Source organism: Melospiza georgiana, chromosome 11, assembly GCF_028018845.1.
Source record: "Melospiza georgiana isolate bMelGeo1 chromosome 11, bMelGeo1.pri, whole genome shotgun sequence".
NCBI classification, from domain to species: Eukaryota; Metazoa; Chordata; class Aves; order Passeriformes; family Passerellidae; genus Melospiza; species Melospiza georgiana.
In genome coordinates this window covers 12,651,192-12,670,151 of record NC_080440.1, presented here as the reverse complement: position 1 = coordinate 12,670,151, position 18,960 = coordinate 12,651,192, and the positions used below count along the sequence as shown (strand labels likewise).

General features: G+C 38.6%; 1 protein-coding gene across 1 annotated transcript in view; it reads right to left on the bottom strand.

Annotated features, from left to right (window-relative positions):
* The window catches only part of ARHGEF3 (Rho guanine nucleotide exchange factor 3), a 105,932-nt gene that overhangs the window by 46,357 nt on the left and 40,615 nt on the right, over window positions 1-18,960 (bottom strand). Inside the window, exon 3 of the mRNA XM_058031848.1 lies at window positions 4,126-4,188. Coding sequence (XP_057887831.1) covers window positions 4,126-4,188 — 63 coding nt within the window. The remainder of the gene's footprint in view (window positions 1-4,125; window positions 4,189-18,960) is intronic.

Below are 18,960 nucleotides of genomic sequence, written 5' to 3'. Positions count from 1 at the left end.
TGTTGCTTTCCAAGGTATGAAGTAATCCAGTCATTAAATAGTTAATAGCCTCTTTCTTTGCCATCCCCACCCTCTCCTGGACAAAGGTGGCCACCAGACACATGTACACAAACTGGACTGTCAGACAGTAAAAATGGCCAGATCTTTCCATTGCCAAGGACAAAAATGAGGTCCACCCCTGAGGTGATGCCTGTGAAACCAGCAGAGGGAATGCACCACCAGCTTTTCACATCAGCAGCTCAGGGAGCTGCAGACCTGACCAGACCAGAGTCACTCAAACCAGACAGTGTGCTGCACAGGAGAGCCTAATACACTGATTTGTTATATACATACAATATTTAATAAAAAATAACCAATTTATTATTTGTAAAATTTTAATGAGCTATCATTATCCCACTGAAAATCTGAACATGTAATAAGGAACACATGCATTCAAATTTTCATATTCTTAGGCCTGGAAAACAAATGCATTCACTGAAGATAGAAACAATTTGGCAGATCTTTTCAGGATATAAGAGAGTTGCTAGACAAAAGAACCTGAACATTTAATTATTTACATCACACTATAATCCAAAGATTCCAATTAAGCATAGAGCCCTCATTAAGTAATTTCAAAACTGTCATTGCTTGGAAGAAAGGAAGGTGTTGCATTGGGCTAAGCAAAGTCTCCTGAGAAGGCCATGACAGGCCAAGGATGGATCTCAGGCCAGCACCATTTCCCCAGCAATAGTGAGAAAAAGCTGTGCATGTGAAAGCAGAGTAAACACCTGGTGACAGACACACAGTCTGCTCTCCCAGACTCAGAAATATGCAGCTTCAAGGGCTTCCTCAGATGGGTGGCTTCACTCAGTCTAACAGCTCTTGGCAGTTTTTCCTTCCATGAATTTACCCTATTTGTTTTTTTTTAACTCCTGCAAAACCTCTGGTATCCACAACACCCTGTGCCAGAATTGTGCCACTGTGTGGTGGCATCGCTTTTGCTTTGGTAGGAACCTACAAACAGCTTTATTTTCTGCCTTTAGTCCAAAGGGAAGAAATACCCTTACACAGACCATTGCTCATGGAACTAATCACATGCCAATTTGTTCCCAGGATATTTGATTTCAGTTTACATAAGTTCCAGTATATTTGACTGTTTTTTAAACAGAAACTGTTTCAAACTTTTAATTGTCCTAGACACTTCTCACCCCTTTCTTCAGCCCTCTCGCCATTTTTGGGAATTAGTTACTCTGTATGTGAGGCAACAGAGAAAGGAAAAGTGACCTTGCATAACACCACCACAGCTGGTTTCTGTGAGGTATGAACTGATTCTTTTTGAAATTTGCCATCACAAACATGAGACCAAAAGACAGCCAACTCTCTGCCTTGTAACAGAAATCTTGAATTACCTATAATGTAAGCTATGGCTCTCTAAAACCAAAACTCAAAACACAAAAATACACATCTCTACTCAATATAAATAACATTTAAGCACACAGAGAGAACAAAATGCTTCCACAGCTAAGTATTCAGCCATGGGCTGTCAGATTCCAGCCATCCCTTTTGTGCCACAACATTCCACAGTGTAATTAGAAGACCCTCCAATGTTTCCCAAAACCATGAGACACTTGGTATTCAGTCTAGTTCCATTTTCAGCACTGTCTTTATCATTAATCATAAGAAAAATATGATATGAAAGGAAAAATAAAAGTTTATTTGCCATGTCTATGAGGCTCACAAAGGTGATAGTCCTTCTTTACTTGAGGGGATGATAATCTAATGGGCAGGAACAAAAGTCATGGGAAAATGTAAACTCTTCCTGCCCAGCTTGTTTTAATGTCAACAGGACCTGGTTTTGATGGGCACACTTGAACCATTACCTGAAGTTAAAAATCCTGAGGGTGTTGTTCTAAATTCACATGCCAGGCACATTTCTTAACCAAAGGCCCCCACCCTCTCCAAGTCACTTATCTTGACACTTAAGTCTCCTGGCACAGCCAGAGGCAAACTGGCCCTAAGAGCAACTCCTGCCAGAGGGGAGGGCACAGCCCATGCTGAACAGGAACCTGCAGCACTGCAATGTGCAGGAGCTCAGGGCAAGGTAAGCTCAGAGACACGAGAGACAATATAGAATGTACAGCACAAATCAATCAGCACTTCCTGGTAACAGAAAAAGGGGTGAAGTTATCTCAAGCAGAAAAAGATAAATCAACTAATGTTTACATAAATTGTACATTTAAATAAACTGATCATTCTTCAAGATGCAATGCATAACCTTTATTTCCTCATAGGGTATTCCTCACCCTGGTGACCTGAGTGATTGTGAAGCACTCTAAGGAAAGATTCAAACTTCTTTACCCATTCATTTCTCACCCCTATTTTCTAACATAGACTCCAGCATTCATTTACATTGAAACAGTGAAATTCTTCCGTGATGACAGTGGGAAGAGTTTTCTTAACAGCCCTTCACACATTTTATTGACAAGATCCCTCTAAAGTAGGGATTTACAAATCTTTTAATGAAAATCCAAATTCAATGGTTTTATTAGACATTGTCTTACAGATCAATATTTAGTGAATTACTTTATCTCTTCTCAGATTCATGTTTGTTTTGGCAAAAATGATGGTTACATAAAAAAGCAATACTAAGAAAATAATAGTTTATAAATGTTAAGTGGTATTTAATAACTACAAATGAAAGACATTGCTATTATTATTGCTGTATCTATTGCTCATCAGAAAACCACAAACCTCACTCTGCTCAGTGCTCTGTCTGTATTTCCATGGAGCAAACTCAGAGCTAAGATCACATTAGAACACTCTCCCCCAGGAATTCTATTAGCAGAAATTGTCCCCTTCAAGCAGTATTTAAATCTTTAGCTATTAGCCAAAGGAGAAGCTATATTTACCCAAGTATTTCTACAGCAGTGTAACAGATTCTACACAAGGAAATTTTACCTAATTGTCCTAATCACCCAAGAATTAAATACACACTTCTCCCAGAAACATAAAAATAGTTAAACCCAACATTTTCCATTTTTAGAGTTAAGCATCTAAAAACTATCAATTTGTCCAAAATAATAATAAATAGTCAACCATTTCAAATTTTCCCTGAAGAATAACAATTCCTTTCGAACTCCTTTAAAGGAATGACAATTCCTTTGAAGTTGGGCCCAATGTCAGGTCTGATGGGATGAACTAACATTTAAGTATTAGCTCACAGACAAGGTCAGGCTACTGTGGGTTTATGATTTCCAGAGTAGTGCTGGATTCCACCCAGCTCACTTGAAGTGCCTGCAAGAGCTTCTGTTTGTCTGCAGCCATCCAGGCAGGTGAGCCCTTAAATGTAATTAATGCTTCAAAGAACAGGTGTACTTCAAACCAAAATTAACATCTGATCATTAAAGAAACCACAGCACTAGGTTTGACACTTGCTAATAAATAAAACTCTTAAAACAAGCAGTGTTGATTCTCTATTTTTTCCACAATGTTTTCTGTCTGTACTATGTGAGAGGTCTACAGAAAAGGAAAACTGGTTCAACAGCTGACTGTAAAAAGAACACTGCAAATATTGATGAAAACACTGAACAGAAGGAATGGCAAATCTTCCTACCTCTATTTTAGTTCCATGACTTTGAAACTGTAACTTCAAGTGTACCTTTATGTCACAAATTTACAGGAAAAACAACACACATTGCTGCTTACTGCATAATTACCCTCATTAGTACTTTGATTCAACACCCACCATAATCAACAGAAAGAGTTTGGTTCCTACAGCTTGCATTAACCACCACTGACAACTGAAATGGAGTTTCTCATACACCCATTCAACAGTATAAAATGTCTATATTTAAATCCTGCATTCACACAGCCCTTTTATCATGTTAAATATTTACTAATAAGAGATTCAATGTTTTACAATAAACTGTCATTGACAGCATTTTTCTTTTAAAGGTTTAATACAGAAAATGAGAGAAGCAATATAACAAACTTTTTTTCATAACAAGCAGAACAAGTTATTCGTGCTATGTATGAAAACAACACAGCTGAAAAGGTGGAATAGGCTTATTTCAGAATACTCTTAACAGCCATATTTTATTTTCAGGGGTAGAGAGGGAGGGCAAAAAAGAGAATTAAATTACTCACACTTGTATCCAGGCTGCAGATACTGATTGTATCTTCATCTTGAGTACTCTGTTTCCGTTTTTTCTGTAAAGCAAAATGAAAAGAAAGCTCAGTTTTGATGAACAATAGCAACTGCCTTTGGTTTGATCCCAAGACAAGTACACATCATGATGTCATACACATAAATATGTGTATGTATATTTAACTTACTCTCATTATCATTATAATCACCATGTATGTGAATATAAACTCTCTTTTCACAAGTTGAAAAGCTACCTATTAGCACATAGTGAATTAAATGCTGTTCCTTTTCTGCTCAATAGGTTCACTGCAATTAAGAAATTTAGTTCTAACTAAAAGCATAAGTAATTACTCCATGTTGTAAACTGTATTTTGGCACTTGATATGAACTTTTGTAACCAATAAGACTGTTAGGAAGAGAAACTCACATTTTGTGCTGAAAGCCTAAACATAAGATTTTTCAAGGGCTACCTTTAGCAATCAAGTCCTATCCACAGTGAATATAAAAGGTGAAATGTACTGCAGGAATCACATGAGTGCATGTTAGGGTTTCACTCTCCATATCAGTGATTGCATTCTGCTCCATATTCAGGTTTTGGGTTTGCAAATGGCAAGCCCTCCCTTGTGTCATTTCACAGGTTCACCACAAGATTAATCTTCATGAACTTCAAATAAGTGTGAAATGTCATTTAACAGAGCTCTGCCTTGTCTACCAGGCCAGGAAGCTTCAGGAAACAGGAGAAGTCACAGAATATATACATGGCTCTTATTTATCCAGCTGTGTTGTCTTCCACTGTCAACCAGAGATAAGCAATAACACATAATTATAGCTGAGATTTAATTTCCAGTCTACAGAAGTGAAAGATGAACAATTTAAAGACCAAAAACCCCACAGATGCCATACAGAGTTCATAGGTTATGGGATGTCCAAAACTCAGCTAAAAGGTAGAAGCTGCACACGATGAAGGTATTTCTTATTTAATAAAAAAAAAAAAAAAAAAAAGGTAGAAAAATTCTATCTCCCCCATTCCCAGTGTCCATGCCCCCAGCTCTTGTGAAGCCCAGTGAAACAATTTCAAATCTACAAGGTCAAGCATGTGGTTTCTGAGAACTGTTTCTTTGATGAAAAAAGATAAGGAATACTTATCACAAAATCCAGAAGTTTTGATTTCATACTTTTAAAACTAAACCCTTAATGTTGAAATCTTTTATGTTTACTCACTGGTTTCCAGCAGATCTTTGACTCATTTAAATACAATTTTGCTTTTTTTTTCAGAAAATAACTTCTGATACTTTTTTAAAACAATAATTCCAAAGTCAGCAACAGCTGTGTTTTAACATCATTATTATCCAGAAACTGGACCACGAGATCTGTCACCACATTATACGGTCAGAAATGTTTTATGAAAGTAATTCTTCACCCTCAGACTAAGCACAATCAAATCCCTTTTACTGCTACAGTATGGATTATTAGTAACAAGTTAAAGCACTGACTAGAACATAGAAATTTCTGGACCAGACCACACTGAGCTATGAACTGAGCTATGTTTGCTTATCCTGCATCAGTCTTTTGTAAGGTTTGTTTTTTTCCCCCACAGGATAAACTAATCTGAATTACTATTCTTGGGCTAGCAAATGTGAATTCATTGTGAAAAACACAAATCAGGGATGAGATCTGTCAGGTCAGTACTTTGCCCAGAGAGTAACATCTCCTAAGATTCTAGTTGCAGACCAGAACATGTTGCAGACTGTTCTTCAAGCCTAATTAGAATTCTGAGGACCCAAATGCATGCATCATTCATTTGTACTCAAAAATCATATATTGATTCTACTTAAGTCTACACCGAGTCTTTACTTCACAAAAAGAAATTATAAAACTAAAAAGTACCAGCCCTCCAAACAGTGGACATAGGTTAAGTAAAAATGAAAAGCATTTGGATTTGGAATACAATGCTGGAATACAGCTTTCTACAAGAGAAGGGTAAATTAAAATTGTGCATGGACCTGGTGTACCTGAGTCTACACTAACTGATGCTTCCAGTGCATGGATGGGCAGGATGCAACTGCATCCACGGCTTGGGATGGTGTTGCTTTAAATCTGACACCTTAGACTTGATTTCACTGCTAATGGAGTGTGACAAATGGCCACACACACAACAAATGGGCAGCTCCTTTGTTAAACAACCAACTATGAGATTCTGACTGCAGTCACATGGTTACAGATTAACACAGAAGGTGGCACTTCCAACACTGGCCAGCTCTGAGGAAAGTGGATTGAGACTATAAATTACATAATGTGAAATAATAGGCAAGGCCACAGGATCAAAGTGAACTTGAATGAGGCAGGAGATGGTTTTGCTGCAGAGGGAAGGTTACACAACAACTGTGTGTGGGCTCTAACTGCTCTGGGTCCAAAACACAGAGGTACCATGGCCAAAGCAGTGGCCATGAGGACAAACATCCATGGCAGGGCTATTCAGGTAAAGCACAGCACAAAATGGAGTCAGCAGGAATTAAAATACTTGTATCTTATTTAAAAGCAACATTTTTGATTATATAGTGAACATCAATATACTCCTGAGTTGATACAAATCAGTATCAACTGTGATGTACAGACCAAAAGCAATGAAAAGATAAAAATAAAGTGTAGGAAAAGCAATTACATATTGAGTAAGTCAGGGACAGCCTCCACAAAATAGATCTCTTGCTCTACCCCATACTTCACTGTGTTAATCAAAGGATCATTCCTCACTTTATTTTAGATCTTATACTTACTGAAAAGTACTACACACTTAATATAAAAGCTACTGAATATGAAATATTATCTGGAAGCTTGCAAATATTATACTCATTATGTTCTCTGTGAGGCACAGTGGTTATGCAACACCAGTCATTTCAAATAGAAATTGTTAAATATTAACCAGGGCAGGCAAGATTAATGACTTAATATTTCTGAGACTTTCAAGAGCTATTATCATTGTATAAGTGGGGGCAGAACTCCATGGCAAAAAAAAAAAAAAAAAAGCAATAATTGAGCTACCAGATCATAGATAAATTTCTTTGCCCATAATAAGTGGATTAGAAGCAAAGATTGCAGTGGATATTGTGCAGGGAGCATAAGGTGCTCATTAAATTAATCCCTGCTCTTTCTGAAGATCTTTTCCCCAAAGGGGGTTACAAGTCCTGTCTCAGCTGTCATAGCACAATGCAACTGACCCCTGAATCTGCCTGTCCCACAAAATCACCCCTTGATTCCTGCTCTGCATTTTCTGTTTTAACCCACATGGCACATGAAGCAACACAAACCTCTCCCCAAAGCAGCCCAGCAGCTCAGCCTGGTGCAGCAGCCTCTGGCAGAGCCCAGGGCTGGGTGAGGAGGCACAGCAGGGACCAGCAGGGCAGGCTCAGTCCCCCTGCTCCCCCAGCATCCCCAGCACACTCTGACATGAGAATGTCCCCCTGCAGCAGTGTGACACTGACCACAGAACACACTGGTAACCCCACACTGGGCTGTGGGCAAATGCCATCCTGGTAACCTCACACTGGGCTATGGGCAAATGCCACCCTGGTAACTCCACACTGGGCTATAGGCAAATGCCATCCTGGTAACCCCACACTGGGCTATGGGCAATGGGCAAATGCCACCCTGGTAACCCCACACTGGGCTATGGGCAATGGGCAAATGCCACCCTGGTAACCCCACACTGGGCTATGGGCAAATGTCATCTGACCACAGAGCGTCTCTTTGTCAGAATTTGTATGCACATGAAACAAACTCAATTGAAATATATTATGATGCTGTTTGCCTTGCTGGGAAAACAGGAAAGCTTGGAACACTTTGATAACTTTCTCTTGCACAGTATTTAGAGGCCTTAAAAATGGGCACGCATCTGCACGAAAATAGAAATGAGAAATTGTCTGTGTTTTCTGACTGACCACACAGGTGCATTACCTGCATCTGAAAATGAACCTCTGGCTGAAAAAGCTTTTCCCATCATAATTTTGAATCCTAATGTTTGTGATACTGTTTCCCAAAAGGCTGTGCCTACATCCACAGTTACACAGACACGACTTCCTGGCCTTGACACAGCAGGAAAGAGCTGCTTTCCATAATTATCTCACAGGAGATGAGAAGGTAAGATATCTAATTATATATTAAAGTATTGATTTCATTAAAGCAATTAGAGCAATAAGACATTATTCCTTATTCATATAAGGAAGGCTGGATTAACATAGTGCCCATCACAAGGTTTTAATTATCAATACCACAGATTTATACTTTACCAGCTGGGAGATGAAATGCAATGATGCACAAAAATAGCTTGACAAAACCCATCCTGTGATGGGGAAGGCAATGCTTTTCAGAAGAGCTGCTGACTTTTGTTAAATCATCTCTCCATCCTAGATGCTTAGAAATGGGTCTGCACACAGACTGGTACCAAAACAAATAACAGTTCAAGATAATGTATTTGCATAGGCACATCATACCCTTAGGCCTTTTCAGTCAGAGACAGACTCATTTCAAAACCAAACACTAAAAACTTAAAGATTTTTTCATACCAAAATCCATTCTAATGAAACAGACTTTTCCCATGTCCCCAACACAAAAAGTCCAAAACAAAGAAAAATTAGAAGCCTGTATTTCAGACTGTTTTCGTATGAAAATATTTTCTAAAACAGCCTTTCCAGAACATACACCTGAACACACCTCAATACAGCTAACTGGAAGAAAATAACATTTTAAATAACAGTTTTATGATTTCAATAAATGTAAATAAGTGCAAACCATTTAGCTAACAAAGTTTTGTATCATTTTTATGTTGAGAAGAAGGGAGGAAGAGATTCACTACTCTGGGCTTTAGGTTCCTGTCTAGCTTATGGCACACTTTTAACAAGGACAATATCTGTATCAGACTAAATTAAAAGACAAAAGTACCCAAAGACAAACAATTTGAAGAGATCAGGTAGAGCAAAGATAAAAATCAAAAGGGATTAATGTGGAAGGATGGGAAAAAACTGATCAAAGACTTAATAAAAAGTCAAACATCACAGGCCAGGTTTAAACCACAGTCTAAAGGGTGGATTCTGTCTGCATGAAAAGCAGCATTATTACGTTATTGTTTTTCTTTTAATTTTAGAAAGTAATCAGTACCTCCTAAGCCAGCTGAGAACCCCTCTACATCTACAAGGAACCTTCCCACCCAAAGCCTGATGATGGCTTTATGCCCCAGGAAACACAGCTGGTGTTGAAGCAGCTCAGAATAAGGCAGGAACACAATTTCTTTAGAGAAAGACATCAAATCACAACAATAATCCAGACTTCCATGTGAATTTCTAGTCACATTTTTATCACAAATTTTATACAACTTTTTTAAAAATCCATTTAGCCTATAAATTCTATTGATGTGTAATTATTTTTATCAGCAACATGCACATGTGTATACTAAAATATATATGTGCACTTCTAAGCACCCTTCTAATTCTTCAATCTCTAACATGTACAGATGCTGGTAAATTCAAAAGAATATTCAGACACTACAATTCTCATTCCTTCTTCGTTGTAGCTTGTCAGTGCATCCACAACCCTCCAACCAACACAGGGATCTCTCTTCAAAAATCCCTGAAAAGTACCACTTGCTAAGACCATATTTATTCTTTTAATGACTCCAAAAATTTCAGCTGCTGTTGCTTCTGTGTTACAAGATCTGTTTCAAGTTTTCATTGCTTCCATTTCAAATCACATTCAAATGTGATTTGAAAATTATCAAGCTCCCAGTTAGTTACACCACAGAGTATGGAGGACTCAGTGAGGACAGAGTGCAGTGATGAGGCACAAATAGCACAAAACAGATGTCAAGAGGAATGCAAAAAGAGAGGCATAGGGTGAAAAGAGTGAACTACAAACTGGACTGCTTCAATGTTTCAATTCTCATAGCTAATTTTAAATGTTTCCAAAAGTTTAACAGATGATACAGCCAGCAAACAGAAAAGTTAAAACATTTCAGTTTAATCTTCCTAATACAAGAGGAAAACCAGCCTAAAAGCCAGCATTTTTCTTTCCTGGTGTTATTACTCGGTTAATGAAATATGCCTTGGATCCAGCCTAATTACTAAGCAAGAGATTAATAACCTTCTGTTAAGGTTACTTGAATGATCACTAATTTAACATTTCCTGCTACAGGTGATGGACTACAATCCCACCAAGCAGAGTTCAGAAGAGAACCAGAAGAGACAGCAGTGGTGTTGCGCTACCCAGCTTCAAGCCAGACTGATACTGAAAAAAAGAGTAAACCTCACATGGGATTAGACACTTTCCATCATATCAGACTCCTGCTCACTGGCATTAAAGGATGTAAAATGAAATAAAGGCAGAGAAGACACAAAAAAATCCCAAAAAAACAAAAAAAAACTTTAAAAAACACCCTTGAGCCTGGCTGATATAATGCACAGACCTAGAAGGCCTGTATTGCAGGAGAATGTGACATATTAATGATGCAATTAATTGCACAGTGTGCAATCCCCAACAAGAAATATCTGCATTTCCTGTTGATTACAGGGCTTGGTTACAAAATAGCCAATTTCAGTTTCACAATAAAGTGACAACTCACTCTCTAGAGTTTAAGCCCTTTCAGAAAGAGATGGATCTTCTTCCACCTTTCAAGGTCAGCCCTCTTGGCCTTCACCACAGCCTGTCACTCACTTTTCTGCCAACACCTGTGAGCCTCCCTGCTCATCTCCCTCTTCTGCAGCTTTATCACCAACAAGAGTTGAGGGATGAGGAGACAAAAACATCTTAAAATGAGTTTTCCCAGAGCATGATGCCTTTTCTAGCTGAATAATGCATCATGTATGTTTTTGAAGACCATAATCTCAGAATAGTGAATTCTAACACAAAATTTTTTGAAGTCCAGAACTTGCTACCCTGCATTTCAGTATCACATTTCTTTATGTTATATTGGCAAAAGGAACTTGCAATCAAAAATTATTTAGCACTATAATAAAACTGGTTTTCATGTATATTTCCAGGGCCCTCTCCTGTTTGGGATACCAGAGACATTCCAGGTTTCATTTTCTCAGGAGTGACACAAAATCCTTACCATTACTGCTTTTAAGGAGAAAGTGCCAGGGATGACCTGACTGCACAGTCTGCACTGTGACTGGACACAGCATGGACAGTCCAGCTTCCCACTCTGCCCATATTCAGCTGGCAGGAACCCTGGATACCAGTGCTAGGAACAGGACTTGCTTGTTCCTGATATTCCAAAAAAAACCCAAACAAATGAGAAAACAGACTCTGCTCTGTTAGGGCACAGCAAAAACTGCAATGGAGGCGAGGTCATCTGTGCCACTGATGACTTTCACACTTTTCAAGCCCTTCCAGGAGTCATCACATCTCTGCTGGCCAAGATGGCAGCTCCTTGGCAGCCTCCCCTCAGCACAGCCAGCAGCTCTGCTCTGCTTGTTGTGATGGATTGGAGATTTTCCGGCCAGTGTAATGTAAAAGGAACACTGAAGTGAACAATGAAATGAAAGTTATATTCAATGTGTTTAACATCAACAACAGGAAATGGGTGTGCATGTACGGGATGCTGTAAGGACAAGGATTAGCACAGCTTTGTTTGAGGACTGGTATTTACTTTGTCTTTATTTAACCTTCTTCCTTCCCCTTTTTGGAAGACAGAGGAGAGGACCAGTAACTGGAATCTAGAACAGTTAAATACACTGACACTTCTGCAAACTTTACTGTAAAGTCCAAACCAAATTCAGCTAAATATGTCACATTTATTTCTTCTGCACAGGAGGTTTTTGTTGTGTGAGAATCCTTTCTCAGCCAAAATCTGAACACTCCTATATAAGTTATGCTTCTAATTAACACAATCCATATCTAATGATTTTAAACTCACCAAATATATACATAAAAAATAAGATGCAATGTGAAAGAGTCCACACACTATTTAGATTCAGCTTCTGTTCTTCTTTCAAACACTTTTCAGCTGGGATCTGTCAGATCCAGTTCTGTATGTCTCCAAGTAACACAACCAGTCAGCATGCAAACATCCCTGGATTCCTTAGTCTTCAGCAAGCTGAGGTGATGAATTTGCAGCTCCTGGCCTTGTATGTTTGTGCTGAGGGAGTTTAGCATAGGATTGGTTGTAAAAGCAAGAATAATCAAAGTTGGGGTGTTTTAATGCTCTAATTCTATCCTTAAAGGTTTTGTGCACTTGCAGGACACATCACATCACAGAATCCCATGGGTTGGAAAATCCCTCTAAGATCACCAAGTCCAGCCTTTAACTCAGCACTGCCAAACCACCACTAACTCACAATGACACAACTACATGGCTTCTAAACACCTCCAGGAATGGTGATTCCACCACTGACCTAGGCAGCCCATCCTCATGCCTAACAGTGCTTTTAGTGAAGAAATTTTCCTTAATACCCAATCTAAACATTCCCAGGTGCAACCTGAGGCTCTTTCCTCTTGTCCTGTCACTTGTTACCTGGGAGAAGAGACTGACCCCACCTGGCTACAGCTTCCTATCAGGTGTTGTAAAGCCATAAGGTTTCCATATCCCTGATTTGCCTTGCACTACAGCCCCCTGCCTTGATCACATATTTCTCAGAACTTCAAAGTACAGTTTTAGTCAACATACACACAAATATTTTGAAATAACTTGGATTCCTAAATGAGAGAATTTTTTAAAGTTTTCCAAGAAAGGATGCTGTAAACTGGGGCTGAAGCTGCAAAATCTGAAATCACATCTGCTCACTGGTGTCCCTAATGGGCTACTCTTATTCACATATTAACAGTCCAAAATCAAAGCTCAACACAAATCATTAAGGACAAACAAGTACTAAATGCAAACCACTGCAACACATAAGACAGGAAAGTTTTTTTACAGCAGTTTGAAATTACAGATTTTAACTCTATACTTTGTTCTACTCTTGATGAACATGACAATCAGGAAGCATTTATCCCCAAAATATCTAACCTCAATCTCCCTTGCCATGAAAAAAGCCCATTTCTTCCCATGTTGCACTTGGCAAAAACAGAGAACTAGTGCCCACTCTGCAATTGTCTACACACACTCAGATAAGCCTATACTCACATCTTTTCTATACACAAGATGCACTGAATATTTTAAACCTCTCTCAAAGGCTGTATTTTCTACAGTTATTATCAACCTGGCTGCTTTTCTGTCCACATCTCTTTAAACTGCAGTGTCCATAACAGCACCCAGTTTTCCAGGTGATACCACACCCACATGCTACCGAGCAGAATCATGCTGCAGTGTAAGTACAGTGTGAGTAGGATGTGTCACCGTTTTCACTTTGACAATGGAGACAATAATGCATATTGCTATAAATATTCCTCTTTAAGCCCTAGGATCAGCAAAAATTCACATTTTCAGGCTAGAGGTAGAGATGTTTACATGGGTATGACAGATAAGCAGAAGCAAAGACCTAAACCCATCACCCTGCAGCAACAAACAATGAATACAGAGAGAAAAATAAACTGTCCTCCAACCCATTGGGAATAGCAGAGTATGTTACCTCCACTTTTAGTAAATTTCTTCCTTTACACAAGGAAACATTCCTGCCAAGCAACATTTTGCTTTAATCAATACCCAATCTTAAGTCCTGGCATGCTTGGAAGGAGTGTGTGTGCAATTCCAACTTACACACAAACAATACAAAGTTCCACGATCCCGATTCACGCTTACCTGATGATGCACAAATAAGCAGCACCACACCATGAGTTATTTGTATTGTACTCAGACTTTAGCAGGTTTCTCAACTTCCAGTGTGACAGTGGAAAGCCTTGGCTACAAAGGAGCCCCTCTGTCTGTCCCTCAGTTTTCGGCAGGAACTCCTCCCCATGCAGCCTCAGAGTTTGCTCTCGCTTCCTGTCATGCCGTGCACTGCAAGTCTCAGAAGCTGATCTCCACTGCTGTGTCTATCTCTGTTGTGGTTTTTCTCTCACAGGCTGGTTCCCAATAATATTTTAAACAGACAAAAGTGTTTTACAAATGGCCAATAAGTGAACAGCACCAGTATGGTGAAGGTAAAGATATCACTAACAGGTTTCTAAAATAACAGGTAGGTGTTTGGGAACTCTGAGCCTCAGTAACTGAAACAATCCACCTCCACCTGTGCAATTCTTACACAGCAACAGGCTTTAAACTCAAGGGCAGACAACTATGTCCAAATGCAGATGTCTGAGCACACAAAACTGCTGGTAGATACTGGGCAGAACTTTTAAGTATTTATTTTACACATTTTTTTTTTTAGCATTTGAGAAGCAATGTGTTTAGGCGAAGTTTTTTAAGGGAGGCATAATGGTAAAAATTAAGAACTGATTGTTTAGAATCAGCCCAGAGTAAAGGAGCAAAGATAAGCATGGCAAAGCATCCTAATTTTATGTGTAAGGACAAGTGCAGACTTTGATTTTATCCCTAGAAATTCAATATAATTAGAAAGAATTACACCTCACTCTTGATCTGCCCCTATCCTATTTAGTCTTCCATTACTAGCTCAGATCTACAAACGCGGAGCTGGTTTTGCTATAAGCAGAAATCTGCATTCTTCCAGTGGGCAAGACAGTAAAAAAAAGTTTAATTTGGGTAGCAAGATAACAGCAATTCAAACGTCATCTTTAAAGAAAACAAGTCCTTAGTGAGCTGGTGCAATCTTTCTTCAGAATAAAAAATTTCTGCTGAGCTTGGAGGAAGAAGATAAAGGTGAAACTGATACCAGTGAGCAACCAGTTCCTTTGAGAAGAGGAGGCACGACATCTCTGCAGACAGAACATACTAACTGAAGGATCTTTCAGAAAGCAGACATTTCAGGCCAAGACTTAAAAAATTACTGAAGTACATCACTCTTGGTGAATGCTATTGGCCTGTCTTCTCTGCCCAAAAGTGAGGCAAAACCCAACCTAGCCACCTTCTTTTCAGACCCTGCCAGCAGAATATAGTACACTTTTCCAAGGAAATACATATAAACTCTGTATGTAAGCCTACAATATTTTTCAAGTATTATTTAGTCTCTATTATTTTAGATTAAAGTTATTTCTTAAATAATCTTTTATCCCATAAAGAAAACTCTAATCCTCTGCTATCAGAATTTGGTAACACCTGACCCAGAATCAAATACAGGAGTGCATTTTTTTTCAAGTGTTTTGATATCCACAGCTCTTTGATTGCACCAGAGATGAAGATAGGTAGGCAGGCATTTCTCAATCAGATTTCCTGGTAGCATTTGGATTTCTGTATTCCACTTCCTGGAGACCACAACACATAAAGACTTGAACTTGCTGTACTTCTTTCTATTTGCACTTGCACTTAGGCTGCCTATAACCACCTGCCTCAAAAGCCATCAGAATTTAAGAAGCCTAAAGGCAGATACCAAAGATTTCAGCTTTCTGTCAGGTTTTTTTCTCTTCAAACTAATAAACAACATTTAAAGCCCTCTGGCCCCCAGCCTTTATCAATCAACACAAATTATTGGGATGGCAAAACCTACTTTCTAAGGTCTGAGGGAAGAAAACATTTTATCTGTGGTTTTTCCCTGCAGTTGCACAAGGATCACCTCCAAGGTACTCTGCACTTTGCTGACAGTAGCATCAAGGGTGTCCATCTGAAAAAGTGCCTCTGGAACTTACATTGTAGACAGCCACACAAGTACCAAGGAAGGAAATACAAGATACCCTGTCTAGATTCCAGACAGCAACTTCTTCCAAAGAATGAGGCCCAAAAATCAGAACTGACAAACTCGGAATGTGTAAATACACAAAAGCTGCTCCTTTGGTCCCCATGCAGTTAGAGCAGTTCTGTCCAGTCCAACCGAACATGAAATGAAACAAGGCAGCACCATGAACACAGGATCAAATAACCAGCCAAAAAATCTACAAAGCTGAGTAAAGGGAATTAAATATTGCTGCAACTATAGTTTTCAAGAACAAAGGATGAACACCAGCTATTCTTTTTTCCTTTTTTTTTTTTTTTTTTTTTTTAATTAAAACAAATAAATCTGACAACACTGTTTCAGAAAGTTTCCTGCCTCAGTATTCTCACTGGTAAAATGCCCACAGCACTGTGGTGGCATAAGGCTGAAGCCTGTCCAATGCCTGTAACCAGCAGCACATCACAAGTCTCTATTCACACAGCACACAGACAGTTTCCATTTGCTGTGTCAAAAAACACAGCAAAATGCAAGCAAAGCTACCTAAGCAGGTTCACTGTTGCTTTCTTCTCCAGAGTTCTTAAAATTACAGATACTACAAATAGGAAAATAAATATATAAAATCCTTCTTCCAGGGCAATATCCTACTGCTGCAACCAGTACTTCACTGCACAAAGGGAAACACACACATCTCAAATGCTCTGAGGTTTGACCTGGCTCTTTCCAAGGGCTGGGAGAGACACTCACTGGTAGCAAATTCCCTGCAAGACATCCAAATTTGCCCATCCCATCTCCCTTAGTACAAACCACTGAGTTTGTAGTTTCTCCTGTATTCTCCCAGAGATAAAGATCAAAGGAAAGCTCAGACGATGCTTCCCAGAATGGGGAAAAGATTGCCATGATTTGTTCAAGACATTTAGAAGACAATTTTTATTTTTTCTGAGAATATTTTTTTTTCTTTTTGTAGTAGTCCAGAAGCAAGGGCCACACCAAACTGCACCAGCCACTGCCCAGCTGAGGAGCCTCAGGAAGCCCTGCAGCTCTCTCCCATCTCCTCCCAGTGTCCTTGCAGTCAGGACATGCAATCTAATCTTCTTAGGATCAGCACAACTGCCCTCATTCCGTGACTTTGCACAAGGCTACAGCTCTGCTTTGGACTCCTGGAAGGCTCTGGGAGGACACACGGTTTGTTCAAACTTATGACTGCTACTTCTGAGAATATTTAAGGTTGTGAACTACTGAAAACAGTGCTTGGAAAAGAATTAAGTTTAGCAAATTCAGTGAGGAGCCTGCTGGCACAGAGATAGATTGAGACTGTTTTCTCATTGTCCATTATGAGTGTTTTAAGAATGCTAAATTTAACTCTCTCTGAAAGGCTTTACAAATAACTACCATCTAGAAAGAGACAGACACAACCTGTGTAAAACTTCTGCAATAAAAACAATCTAACAAATTTTTTAGTGAGCATTTTACAAATTTAAGTGAGCATTTTACATATCATATATATTATATATACATATATACATAATGTATATTATATATACATATCATATTATATTCATCTTCCATTAGGAATGGGATATCCCATTTCAAAACACGTAACAGAACCCAGGAATTACAAAGATTTGTCATCATGAATGAATTTTAAGAGCTTCAACAGATCTTAATTTACACCAAAAATTTAATTGATTATTATTAAAGAAATGCAATAGTATGTTCATTCACATGCTTAGATTGCAAATTCTTTGGAGAAATAATAGTTTATTACTATGCTTGTGTAATATCCAGCAAAACAGAGACCTTATTTTCTGGTTGCTATTATAATAACAAAATTTGTTTCCAGGCTGCAATAAATAGAAGGTACCATCATATTGTTCTTACTAAGCATTTGTGCCAGATTTTAAAAGATAGCCATCACTGTTAACTGCTGTGTACAATCTAACCACAGCATTAGCTTTCAAGAAGAATCTTGCACTTATGTTTAGAAATATTTAGGATTCATTCTACAACTAAGATGTTTGACCAATTCTGGTTGTGAAAGCACCTCTGTGTTTGGAATGAAGGGGGGTCCTCATGGAGATGCCAACAAACCCCCTCAAAATGCTTCCTCAAAATTGAGAACTCAAACTTTCTTTTCTTTTCCCATCAGCTTCAGGACTGTTTATAAATTGTTTCAGAAGTTCAGAACTTCTCAGGAGGTTTCCTTCTCTCCTGGTCCTTAAAAGCATTTTGTTTAGCTTTCAGTCACAAGTACAACTTGACAAACTAAATTAGAACCTGTGGGACTGCAGAGGGACTGCAAATGGAGAGGAAGATGTTAGAATAAAACCTCCAGTATAGAGGATTTCCCAACTGTCTTTGGATATACTTTTGAAACCTTTTCCAAATCTGTAGTCCATCTATTTACTTTTTTTTTTTTTAATTTAATTCACAGTTTCAAATAATAATACCTAAGCATTACCTACTTGAAAACTTTTACAATCAACTTAGAATGATCACTAAGGTTTTGTACTATAAGCACTAGGAGATTAGACAACAAACCATCAAAACAATTTGGGGAAAATGGAAAGCCACATTAACAATGTATCTTTGTAACAGGTTGTGATAACACCAAGTCCCCCTGCAAGCATCACTAGTAAAAGCAAACACAACAGCATTTCAAGCCCATGTGTGCAGCCCTTCATTTGCACAATACAATTGAAAATAAAACTGCTAATATCAAACAGTGTAGCATCAATGAAATACCAATTTATAGTTCAAAATTGCTTCTAAAATGTTGATTTCTCAGACTGGACAAGAGCACCACTCAGTTAACCATTAGAGGTTTCTGAAACAAAGTCATAGGAAATAGTAATTTCACATCACGTGTTCTCAAAGAGCAGCCACTGGTGGAGTGGAGGGAAACAAAGACAAAGAAATGGGCAGAGTTTGATTGGAGTTAAACTGAACAGGGGTCAAGTTCATCTGCTGCTGAACAAAGAAAAGAACAGTAAATGACAGCAGGAGTACAAGGTAACACCCAGTCTATGATTAAATACAGGAAATCTGCTCTATAACAGAACATCCAACTTAGCATAAGAGAATCACAATTGGACCTATCTGCTTTATCACATGCTGCTTCTAGCTCAGTATTGTTTGTATGTGCAAAAT